This window comes from Desmodus rotundus, chromosome 3 (genome assembly GCF_022682495.2).
Source record: "Desmodus rotundus isolate HL8 chromosome 3, HLdesRot8A.1, whole genome shotgun sequence".
NCBI classification, from domain to species: domain Eukaryota; kingdom Metazoa; phylum Chordata; class Mammalia; order Chiroptera; family Phyllostomidae; genus Desmodus; species Desmodus rotundus.
The window spans coordinates 185689257-185702266 of NC_071389.1; the positions used below are offsets into that span (position 1 = coordinate 185689257).

Here is a 13010-nt window from a genome sequence, read left to right on the forward strand (position 1 = left end):
CATTTCGCCTCCAGTTCAGTGTGGAAGATAAGCCTGTAAACAAACAAAAATGATTATAACCCGCTTCTAAGCGCTGTGGTAGAGGTGTGTACAGAGGGTAGGAGAGATCAGTTCTACCCAGGGGAGCTCAGACAGACCTCACAGAGGAGGTGGTCAGCGACAAGCCAAGGAGAGGCTCCAGCACCAGAAAGGCCTGGCACCAGGAAAAGCAAACAACTCCACAGATGAAGTTGTGTCCTACAGTTAAGAATCCATGAATTAGGAAATCAATGAGGCAGAGAAGGCAATTTTCCCATTCACGAGACATTCTAGCAAACACCCATGATATGTTTACTGTGGTCGGCATAGTGCCAGAGAGGAAAACTGGATAAAACCTGGACCTGTTATCGGGCTCCGAAGCCATGAGATCCTGGGAAAATGCCATTGCTATTACATGAACCCTGTTCTTCCCTGCGGGTGCAAGTGGTTCTGGCCACAAACTTCTCAGAGCTGCACTAATGTGGTATCATTAGCCACATGTAGCTACTTCATTTTAAATTTTAATTATTTAAAATTAAATGAAAAATTCATTTCTTCATTATTGCTAGCCATGTCTCAAATGCTCACTATTCCATATGGTCAGTGGCTGATGTGTTGATAGACGTAGAGCACTGCCATCATCTCGGAAAGTTCCCTGAGACGGTACTCCTCCAGAGAAACTATTAAATGCCCCAGTCTCTCTGCCCAGAAGTTGTTTTCCCCTGCAGGGGGTCTCAGACTTCCCTGGAATCTATTCAAGTGTTCCCCTTTAAAAACTCTTTCCTCAACTCTCATACTCTTCTTATTCATGTAGAATTTCCCATAATAAGGAATCCAAATTTTCCAACTGCTGGATAAGCTGATTCCAAAAAAAACCCCACTCACAAATTCAAACTGATATGTATATCTCTTTAAATTATATTCAAGTAGAAATACATTTACCTTTTCAGAAAGCATACTCTAAACTTGACCTGCCTCTGCTTATGCTGTATCAGAAACTTCTGTGTTTGTTTCCTTGGTTTTATCCCAGTCTTTGACATCCCCTCTTGCAGCATGCACACACACACGCACACGCACACACACACGTGTGCAGAGGAGTGGCCTTTTCTATCTGTTGTCTACCTGTCTTATTCATTGCTTTATCCTCAGAGCCTAGCACCGTATCTGGCAAATGGTAACATTCAATATATGTATATAAGTGAAAAAGTAGCCTATCATTTATGTCATCAAAACGGACTGATAGATATTAACAATTGCTAATTATCAATTAACTGTCATTAGAGTCAGAATTTTGCTAGTTTCTTCAGGAATCAAGCATGTCTTTTGATGGCACTCAACTTGTCAAAACTTTTCCTCAAGGACTATTTTACAGTCAGAGCTGCCTTCTGAGATAGCAAGGCTGGGTGTGCATAGCCCCTTTTTATGGAAGAAATCAAGACACAATGTTTGGCCTTAGTTCAAGGTCTCACAGTCAGTTCATAGTAGAATTTGTTCTAGTATCCCAGTTTGAAATATGTTGGCTGTGGTGGGGTTACTTGATTGTAGGTTGCCTGTGTATTTATTGTCTCTACTCTATAGAGACTTGGTAGGGACAATGGAATGCTCGAAGTATTCAGTAGTGTGCATTGGGAATAGAGGCATTATCCATTGTGTGCCAATCTCCTATTCTTACCACGCTTTGTTGTTTCATGTAGTAGAAGTGATCTTTGTGAAAGCCTCTCATTTTAACTAAGACGGTTCCAGAGGTCCATATGATATTGATACCAGGGTCTGATGGGTTGGGACTCTGTGGTGTCTCTTAATTACAAAAAGTTTTGTTTTGTTGAAATGATGCTCAGAGATCTTGGAATTGTCATAAGAGGAGAAAAATGTACATATTTCCTTGGATTCTACAGCATCCAAGGAATTCTGTCATTAATTGATTGGCCTCGGGCAAGTGGCTTAACCTTCCTGGAAGTGTTCGAGGAGAGCAACTGGGCTTGGGGGTGGAGATGCAGAGTAGATTAGGGGTAAGATGATTTGGGGGATAAAATCTGGCTGTAAGTTCACGTGAAACTGTTTTTAATGCTAAGTTCTTTGCGATCCTATTTACTCCAGAAATTTTAGTCATTTAATTATTAGATAAATCAGGATTGTATGTCTTTCCTTTTTTCTGTCATAATGCCATACATTTATGTTCTTCCATTTTGCGGTCTTTAGACAAGTCTCTTTGCCTGTTCGATGTTCTGCCTCAATGCTGGTTTTATTTGAACAAGTCGAGCATGCAAGAGGAAGTTGATGTCTGCACAGATACTGTACCCTGGGTGCTCTGTCAGTCACTTCCTGGTCAATGCAGAAAGCACTCTTTTCAACCAGCAATAAATATGCATATACTCCGCTTTGCCATTGTCCAAAAGCTCTGCATTCTAATGCCCATGGACTGTTAGTCAGACACTTGCAGACATGTTAGATATAAAGGAGAATTGTAAGATTATCCAGCATGGAGTCTTTACAGATGAGCAAAGGTTGGCCCAGGCAGGGAAGCTAAGTGCCATATAACTCGGTTCAGAGCCAGGACTCTCAGGGACTCAGACTCAGGGAAAACTTCTGAGAGAAACTATATTTAAAGGGAAATTGAGAGGTAAGTGAGTATTAGTGAGATGAAGCCCTCAGAGGGGATGGATGTGTTGCGGGCTGCCCCAGGCTGGGAAAGCAGCACGTGGGAAAGTTCCCGAGTCTGGAATCAGCAAGGAAGATTTAAGGAATGGCTGGAAAAGAAAGGGTAGGATCACACTGAGCCCTACAGATCCAGTGAGAGGTTGTCTGCAAGCAGAGCAGTGAAGAGACTAAAGAACTCAGAGAGGAAGAGAAAAGCTTTACTATCATGCTCTAAAGCATCACACATCTGAAGTTATCCTAGAGAGGGACAGTTCTGCACATGGGCTTTGAAGTCGGACTCCCAGAGTTCAAAGCTCAGCTACTCAGGTAGGTAGGAGTACAGTTGCCGAAGTTCTCTATGCCACAGGCTACTTGTTTGTAAGTGAGGTAATAATATTAATTACCTCATAGGATTTTGTGAGAAGGATGTGAAAATATACAAGTGCCTGGCACTAGGAAGAACTCTATAATAAAGTTTTCCAAAAGTAATAGTAGTAATAATAATAATAGTAACAACCATCTTGCGAGTATTGTGAAGAGCATTCCACATGTAGAGATGCATGGACTCACAACCTAATCGACAATTCCAAATTCCCAAACCTCCAAAAACGAAGCGTAAAACACAGTGCGGTGCAAACTCCTTCAGTGGCAAAACCGGACCTAAATGAATGTGAGGGCATTCACGGCCTTCGTTTATTTCTCTTACTGTGAGCCTTCATACATTGCACTGTGGAAAGTGGTGTTGTTTGATGCTGGGAGAAAGAATACTGTATTCTATTCTAAAATCCAACCAACTCCGAATTTGAAAACACAGGCGACTCCAGAGTTTCAGATGAGGAACTGTGGATCTGTATTATCTCGGTCTTCAGCCACCCTGATGTAGGCATTTTCATCCCAAGCTGCTGCTATACAAACTGGGGTTCTCAGTAATTCGCTCAGTCTCGTTCTCAGAGTAGAGATGGCATTTTGGTTTGGGGTTGCCTGATTATGCTTTGAACAATCAGACATATGTGTATGCTCTCCTGTATCTTATTTATGTCTGTGAAATTTTTTAGTGTTTTGTATAATTTAAACAGTGCTCTTTTCTAAAGAGCCACAGTTTATGATTCTAGGAAATAGAAGCATTTCCACAACCTGATGGTTTTCTGTTACCTAGAGGTTTTCTAGATAAGGGTCTCATTTCATAATGGCAGGGGGAATAATGATTATTACGATTTTGGTGGCAGCTGTAATTCATCTAGCACTTTGTGTCTACACATTTAGCAAAGCACTTGCATTTTGAATGCATTACATCATTTAATCCCTACATCAGCCTAATGAGGTAGGTATTAAATCTTGCTTTGTGAAGAGAAAACAGAGACTTAAAGATGTTAAGTAAATGGTCCACATGCACAGATGGTAGGTAATAAAATAAAGCTAAGATGTGAACCCAGGGGGACAAATTTCAGGCAGGACACTCCTGTGTGTGTGCCGTCTCCCACCCCAGAGAACAGCACAGAGGTCTCACGCCCCACAGTCGCCATCACCCAGTTCCCTCTGCCCTGTGCCAAGAATTCCCTCACTTGCACATAGTGTATTTTAACATTCATGAAGATATGCACATTATTCTATAGCTTAATTTTTTCAAAAAGCACCATATTATAGAAACCTTTCTGTATGAGCACCCATATTGTTTCACATTTACGTAGGATTTCATTGTATGGATATAATATAACTTATTTAACTAGACTCCTATTGATGGATATTTAAATCACTTTCAATTTATGGTTCTTACAAGTGTTGCTGCAAATGAACACTTTACACAGACATTTTTTTCATTCAGATGCAAGTATATCTTGGAAAGCAATTTCCTAGCCGAGGATTGTTGGGTTCACAGAGTGTTTGAATTTTAAGTGCTGAAAGCTGGTGACGAATTGCTCTCCAACAACTTTCCTTTCCTGAGCATGTGTTGTCAAACTTTTTTAATCTTTATATGTTTAAGGGTGAAAACTGTGATATTTTCTATTGTTTCAATTTAAATTTAATTATTGGCTAGGATGTACACATTTTTATATCTTTTTAACACACTTGTGTTTTTATTTCTAAAAACTGACCATTCATGTCTTTTCATCATTTTTCCATGGAATGTTAAATATTCTCCATGTTGAATGCTTTTTTAACAGTCATTTTGTTTTTAAAATCTTCCGATTTGTTTTAAATTTTCCATGTTGAATGTTCTCTTATTGGTTTGCAAGAACTCTTTACATATTCATGCTGTAACTGTTTCGTCCGTCCTTTATGTTGTAGATATTTTTCTGAGCTTGTAATTTAGTCATTTAATTCTTTGTGCAGACTTTTCGATGTAAAAAAGTTGTTAATTTTTATATAGGTAAACATTTCAGTCTCTTCTCAGAGCCCACACTCAAACACACTGCGTGCTAAACTGCCTCTCTAACGTATAGAATGATAATGTTCATTCCAGTCTTATTGTCCCTTTGCCCAGGTGTACTCACAGAACCAACAGCAGGCCCCCTGGGACAGAATCTAGAAGTGGAATCATACTCACAATACAACAATATTCAGTTTCCCCAAGTTCAACCACAGATTTCCTCCTCATCCTATTATTCCAACCTGGGTTTCTACCCCCAGCAGCCTGAAGAATGGTACTCTCCTGGAATATATGAACTCAAGCCAATGCCAGCTGAGACTCTCTACCAGGGAGAGACTGAGATAGTAGAGATTCCTGGAGCAAAGAAGGCCCGGATGGGCACATCAGCAGGGAGAATAAAAGGAGATGAGCTATGTGTTGTTTGTGGAGACAGAGCATCTGGATACCATTACAATGCCCTGACCTGTGAGGGGTGCAAAGGTAAGCATCTTTTGGTTGGCAATGTCCTCGTTAAGGTTTTACTATATTGGTTGTCGAAATCCCTCCGACTGGACACTCCCCTTTTCCCAGATAATTTCCCTTTTTCTCCTCTACCTCTTCCTATCTCCTCACCTTTGTTTACATGCCTTAGATCTCTAGGAAAAGCTTGTTAGAATATTTTCCTTAGATGTAAGTAACTTTTTTCCTATTCACAACCTTACACATAGCTAAGAAATTTATGATTGTGGATTTTGGTTTTTTTGTTGTTTTTTTAAAGAGACACGTGAACTTAAGTCTTTTAAAATTAAGAAAGAAGGAAGTAATAATAGCTTATTTCAACAGATATTTCACTTAGCAGGAACCATCTGTGAGATGCTGTGGGGAGTGGGGAGATCAGAGAAATTTCTATCCATTTAGAATGAATAAAATATAACACATGAAATATGAAAACAACTCAATTTAAAATCCTATGTGATTACTTTCCCAAGAAGGACACAGGTAATAAGTTCATAAAATTTCAGAGGAAAGAACAGAGTGGACTAGTAGGTTAACCTGTTTATCTTTGTATTTCTTCATTCAACAAATATTTATGGAATGCCTACCGTGTGGTAGCTACTCTGCTAGCTTCTATGACATTGAAAGCTGAATAAAAACTGCCCTTGAGCAGATCTGTGAATGGTGTGCCAAATTCAGGTTCCCAGATGGCCATGATTCCGTGCAAATAAACAGTCACATAAGAATGGCTCAAGGACATTTCAAACCTTTGAAAGTTCAAATGATCAGATTGTGTAAAAAACCAACATTAGTCACCTCTTAAAAACTTGATGCGATGTCATTAAATTTTTAAAACATAAAGTGGCATTTAAGTCCCACACTTAAAAATTAAAACAGATCTATAAAGAACATTTAAAAGATCTCATTTATGGCCTTCAAAATATCCTTATTCTTTTTGTGGAGGGCCAAGTTTGTATAGGTGAAAGGAGAGCTTGTAAATTCTTTGAAGGCGTTGATGATGCCTTCAGCTCTACTATTCCCCTTAGCACCCAACACAGTGCCTGCTATAGAGTAAGTATGGGATGAATGTTATTTGAATGGCATGTGAAAATCCACGTTCATCGCTGGAGCTTAGTATATATAACTCTACCTTGTAAAAATATATTCAAACTCTTCTATACTCCTTAATTTTTTCATACCCTCAAATGATGATAAAAGTAACATTACCCTCCCATTCCCATATTTGGTGGCAATATTTTTCTTGAGTAAGCAGAGTTTTGGAGATGCAAAGCTGCTTTTGTGACAGTTTAAAAAAAAAGGAGTTAAAAGTTGCTAAGAGAATAGATCTTAAATGCTCTCACAAAAACAGAAAAGAAAAGAAACGGTGGTAATGTGGCCCGGTGGAGGTGTTAGTGAAGGCTGTGGCGGTCATCACTTTGCAATATGTAAGTGGAACAAATCACCACGTTGTAGCCCTATACTTACAGAATGTGTATGCCAATTATATCTCAATAAAGCTGGAAAGAAAGAAAATAAGCCGAAATGAAAAAGAGGGAGAGTTGAAAGAAAGCAGGGAGGAATAGCTAATGGGTTAGAAAAAAATGAAAATTTCAAAATGACCAGCCTGAAAGTTGGATTGAAATAAAAATAAAATTATACACATAGGTTTGAGAAGTCAATTGCCAGCCTACATAAAAAAAAAAAAAAAAAAGAGCTTCCTAGTAGCTCTGGTCAAAAGGCTAAGTAGCTCTAGCCCTGGCCAGGTGGTTCAGTTGGTTATCCTGATACGCCAAGTTTGTAGGTTCAGTCCCAGTCAGGGCACCTATAAGAATCAACCAATGAATGCATAAATAAGTGCAACAACCAATCGATGTTCCTTGCCCTCTTTCCCTTCCTGTCTCTAAAAATCGATTTTAAAAAGCTGCTGTGTCTGTTACTTTGAAGGGCAAAGTCATAGAGATGACCCAGAGAATACCGTTATTAATTTTTAAAGACATCCCACCTTCCCACCTTGTCTGTGTAGACCAGTGCTCCTCAAAGTGTGGTCCCCAGTCCAGAACCATCAGTTCAGCTGGGAAATTCAGTATCAGTTGGGAAGTTGTGGGAAATGCAAATTCGAGGGCCCCTTCCTAGACCTATTGAATCAGAATTTCTGGGAATGGGGTCCAAGAATCTGGGGTTTAACAAACCTTCCTCACTAAAGTTTGAGGACTGCTGATGTAAATCATACCTAAAAGGCACCTGAGTTGACTTATCTGGCCAAGCAGCTTGGTTGTGTATTGTGGTTGTGAAATGATCGAAGGTGGGGGAGGGGGAGATGCTGTTCTCCAGTCATCAGAAGGAGAATTCAATAGACAGAAATGTTGACTGGAAACACACAAAGTCTAACCAAGTCATGTTTCCTGCTTGGAGAGAAATAGAAAACAACATGCATAGTTTATTCTGAAAATCTGATTCAAAAGAAAAATCCCTTTATAAATTTGAACCTGCAAATCTCATTGCCAATGACAAGCCAATGCTATAAACATTTTCTCAGGTCCTTGCAGAAACCATAGGAAGTGGGTATTACTGAGCCTATTTTAAAGGTGAGGAATAAGCATATCATTTCAAAAAGAAGCTGAGATTTGGAGGCCAGTGCGAATAGCTTATATGATGTATTTACTATGCTTCCATCGTCAGCTTGTAAATTCTCATACCTTATCCTCATTTCATAGATGAAGAAGTGAGGCACAAGAGGTTAATCAACTTCTTCAAGGCTTCTCAGCTAATAAGAGGTAGAGCTTCAAATCTATAGCTTATAAATCTAACTCCAGAGCCTCTGTTGTTAACCTGTGGGTTACAATGCCTTTTGTTGTTTGTCCACTGCTTGATCATTCCACTCTTTGAGCTATTTGTTCAAGGCTAATATTGACTAATTCAGCAGCTAAAGGAAGAAAATCAAGAGCTCATTTAGGTGTTAAGGTATTGATATTGCCCAAGCCAAGGGCATAAACCCCTCAAGTCAGTAACCTGGGCCAGCTCACCTCCTTGCAGGTGAAGGCTGTGGTGGCACCTAGTCCCTCTGAGAAGAATTCGGTGGTGTGGCAGGGTGCTAGAGTGAGACCCGTGTGCCAAGGCAATCCTAACAAACGCTGACTTCAGGATTGAGAAAAAATACCAAAACAAACAAACAAACAAACAAACACCACTGACATTAAAGGCAGGCAAGCAGGAGAAGCCCACAAAGGACACAGAGACTAGAAGACAGAGACAGGAGGCTCCAGGGAAGTGCAGGGTCACAGGAGACAAGGCAGGGGACCAGAAAGTGGTCAAAAGAGAACCAGTGTTCGGGGGAGTTCGGGAAGGAAAAGTTGGAACTGAAAGTAGATACTTTTTTAAGAGTAGAGGAAGGAGGCAGAGCTTTCTCATTGATTTTGATTTGAGGCTTTGCCCCCCTGCCCCCCTGGTGGCAGCAGAAGGACCTGAGCGCCAGGGAGGACATGACTTGGAGCCAGGCAGAACCCATGCTCTGTGCCAGGGCTTGGTGGTTTTTTTTTCTGTAAAGAGACAGATAGTAGATGTTTTAGGCTTTGCACCATAGCGGTCTCTGTTGCAATTGTGCAACTTGGCAAACACAGCCACGCAAAGAAGAAGCATGGCTGTGGCTTTACTTAGCTTACAAAAAATAGGCAGGAAAATTAAAAAAAAAAAAAAAAAGACACAGACAATGGGCTGAATTTGGCCTATGGACCTAGCTGTAGTTTGGTGACCCCTCTTTCAGACCAGTGACTCTCTAAGGCCAGTGTCAGATGAACTGGAAGCTGCACAACACTCAGGGCCTGGGTGCAAGAAATGTAACCACACATTTTGTATAATTGGATTTTGGGTTTAATTCAATTTCAAGCCCTGGTGACAACTTTCTTTTAATTGAGGAGTATTGTACTCACTGTCTCCATCCCCACAAAAAGTCATTTTTCTGAGGTTTTGCCTAAGTTCCCAGATTTTGTAACCTTGTGGAGGGATTGGGAACTGGTGGGTGAGAGGAAGCTCTGGTTGTCAGGGCTGTTAACTCCAGAGGAAGTGTGGGCTTCCTCTGGAGCTTGTTCTAGCTGGCCTTCAGTCACCAGTGGGAAAGGTCCCAGAGGCTCCATCCTGGGGTCCTGGGCACACCCTTCCCTCCTCTCTGGCCCTCCCGCTTCCCTGCCGCTCAGGTGGATGGGTCTCTGAGGCTGCCACAGTGGCGCACTGGAATGCCTGGCTGCCTAGAGAGCCCACACAGCCATTTCACCTGCTCCTATGCCATGCTGGGCACAGGGAACCCCAAGGGCCTCTCCAGATGCTCCTCAGGAAAAGACACAAGAATCCCTCTGCCCCAGGATTCCCAAATGACGTGGAGACTCTATAATCTTTCATCGCAACAGTCCCAGGACTCAGCCTTGGGATGGGGGCTGAGAGGAACCAGCTACTCAGGGCCCTGGCAGGTACTTAACATGTTTGAGCTCCTTCATTTCCTGTTTGATTGTCTGCTTCTCCCAACCAGGGAAATTTAGTGTCTGGGATCTTGAAGCTTAGGCTTTGGTGACTGAAAGCCAATAATTGGCTCCTCTGTGTTTTTCATATGTTCTCTTGAGAAAACAAGTGAAAGTTGCCCTGGCTTAGTGAGTAGGGAAGAGGCGCGCTGAACAGGGCAACACACAAGTGAAAGAACCGGTGCCCATGCCAGGCAGCCGGTCAGCTGAGCCAGCTTGGTCCTCCTCCCCCACACCTCTTGGCTATCTGCGCTTACAAGGTGCAGGGCAAATTCCACTCCATGACTCTCCACCAAAGAGAGGATGGGCTTTGACGTTCGACAGGCATGCATTGAATCTAGGCTCTGTGCTTCTTGAAGGAGTAAGCAAGGTGCGTAATGTATCAGTTGGTGTTCAGTGAAACAAAACAGAAGCCAATTTTCAAGTAGTGTGGAATTAATACAGGAGAAGTTGGAAGGGCAGAGGAGCAGGCTCTATGCTGAGCCGCCAGGACGATGCTCAGAGCCACTTAAAGAGCTGGCCTGCCAGGCAGTTGCCGTTCAAGAAGATGAAGAATCAGAAAGCTAGCACAAGAATGGTTGGCCACCGCCGCTGCCATCTAGGGATCAGGAAGCTGCCTTCACCACAGTGACTGGACCCAGAGCCATGCATTGCCTGCTAAATTTGTCCGTACAAACGACGAGTGCCCCTGTCTGGCCTCTCACACCTTTGAAGCTAGCAACTGGAAACCAAGGTGTGGACACAGCAAAATCACACGATCCTGCTTGCCAGCAGAGACAACAAAAGCAGCAGAAGCACAGCTCTTGCTTCATTTCTAATTTCCAAATGTCTCACAAGGGCATCTGTTTGGCAGAGCTTAAATCATATGCACATGTTAGCTGCAAGGAAGTCTGAGAAAGAGTGGGTTCAACTCTCCCGCCTTTAAAGTAGGGGGTGCATCCCAGAATAGGAGATACAGTGGATATCCAGCTAGCCAATCCTTAGTTTGCAAAATTTTTAACTTCTCTAAGCCTCCAATCTGCAAAACAGGGATGTTAGGGTGGTTGGTGACGTGGGTTGTGAAAGAATTCACAAAGAGAAGAGAGTGTAGAGAAGAAAGTTTTTATTCACTCTCCAAGAAAGGAGAGGGGCATGGTGTGGACAGATACGCCAGCACTGAGGGGTGGGGGCTTTGAGCTTTTATTGGATTGTAATTGGATTAAAAAAGGGTGGAGGGTTGTCATTGTGTGGCCCCTGGGCTGTTGGGGCGAGTTTGTTCCAGTGTTATCTTCTGCCTGTGTCTGTAGGGAGCGGTTAGTTCTGTTCTTGCTTCCAGAAATTTCCAGTCCTGGGGAGATAGCTCAGGAGAGGAAAATGGCAGCCATGTTTAACAAGATCGTAGGCCTGCTAGGCAAATGGTGCCACAATAGCAAACGGGGCTGGCTTTGTCCTTTCGGGGGATACTGTCTATTTCATAGGGTCATTTTGAGGATTAAGCTTAGGTTTTTGTATGTGAAGGCCCGGGCAGCTCTCTTGCTTTAGGGCCTCACTGCAGATGTGTCAGACCTGTGATACTTAAATACACACACAACACACACACACAAGAAAATTTTTTAAAACTTAAAAATAAGACAAAGATCATGGTTAAACTGCCTGATTTCATTGGTCTCTATATCTGTTTCTGTTAGAACTAGTTTAATTTTTCTGGGTATTTTCTTTCTTGTAGACATATATGGCATCAAGAAATTTTGATCTCTTTAAAAATAACTGCAGAACACAAGCATAATGCAGAGTGACCGTGACTCCCATTTGATTAAATCTAGAGCTTTCTTTCCCCTCAGTTATCTGTGGAGCGTATGGAAATATGCTAATGTACGAATGAATTTCCATTCAGACTTCAAACGTCAACTAACAAGACCCATCTGCATCTGACTGGAAGTTTCAAATGGCTGCATTTTCAAATAGGTCAACGTCAGTCACATTCTTCTTGCTGAGAGAATGGTAGAATTCTTAAAAGGCACTTTTTGAGTAAATGGGTGACCTGTTGTCCTTTTGAACATTTTTTATAGGAGATGGTGAACCAGTGTCGGACTTAGTTCTAAAGTTTTAGGAAAGATTCCAGAATTATTGAAACTATTCGAGTGTATAGAACAGATGTAGAGAGTTTTCAATAGTTCTTTTGATTGTGGGTCAGGACTCAGGTTCCCTGACTCACACACTTAGTAAAATCCTCTTTGACTTTGAGATATGATTTCACATAAGTTAATAATGATCCTAATGTTCTCTGTAGGTCAAATTATCTAAAATGTGATACAAAGGGTGGTGTTTAAGCTGTTTCACTGCGTTAAAAGCCTTTTGTAATATGTTGTGAAAATAATGAGAAAAGTAGGATTCTGAAGACAGCCAACCTAGATTCCAACCCAGCTGATTCCCTAGTTGTTCCGAGTTCCTTAACATCACTGGGCTTCAGACTCCTCACCTGCAAAATAAGGATAATTGTAAAAATAATTAAGGAGAGTGAGATGATGATAATGGTGATGAGGAAGAAGAAGGAGGAAAAAAAGGAGAGGGGGAGGAAGAGGAAAGAAACATAGATAACGTATATCAAGTGATTATTATGGGCAGGCCTTATCTGGGGACTTAAGATGTCCTAACTGCTGTGATCTTCAGGACATCTTTGAGGCAGGTATCTAGGGGCTGTCAGCATGATTGAATAAGGTAATTGTAGAAAGCAATTAACATGGTGCCTGCCAATAGTGAGCTGTCACTATTGTCTACTACTAAATGTCTACTACTATTACTATTCTTATTGGGTTCTTGCAAAAAAATGAGATACAGTTTTTAAAACATCTAGCTCTGTATCGGCACAATTGAGTGCTCAGTGAGCAACAGCTATTGTTATTTTGTTGATTAATTCTTGTTATTTTATCGTTGTTATTTTTCTGCTCATTTAGCCACCCTCATTTGAATCATATACTATCTTCAAAACTATATCTCTTCCTAGAAATCAATTAAGCCTCCGGCTC

At 41.4% G+C, this 13010-nt stretch overlaps 1 protein-coding gene across 10 annotated transcripts in view; it reads left to right on the top strand.

The window, feature by feature from the left end:
- Window positions 1-13010, top strand: part of NR1H4 (nuclear receptor subfamily 1 group H member 4) — a 66709-nt gene that overhangs the window by 22461 nt on the left and 31238 nt on the right. For 7 of the 10 annotated variants that reach the window (XM_045187224.2, XM_024579354.4, XM_024579355.3 and 4 more), the window contains one exon: window positions 5138-5503. The exons of 1 other annotated variant lie outside the window; for it this stretch is intronic. In XM_045187224.2, the coding sequence (XP_045043159.1) occupies window positions 5138-5503 (366 nt within the window). The remainder of the gene's footprint in view (window positions 1-5137; window positions 5504-13010) is intronic. 2 more of the 10 variants (XM_045187225.3, XM_045187227.3) reach the window with 1 other exon arrangement.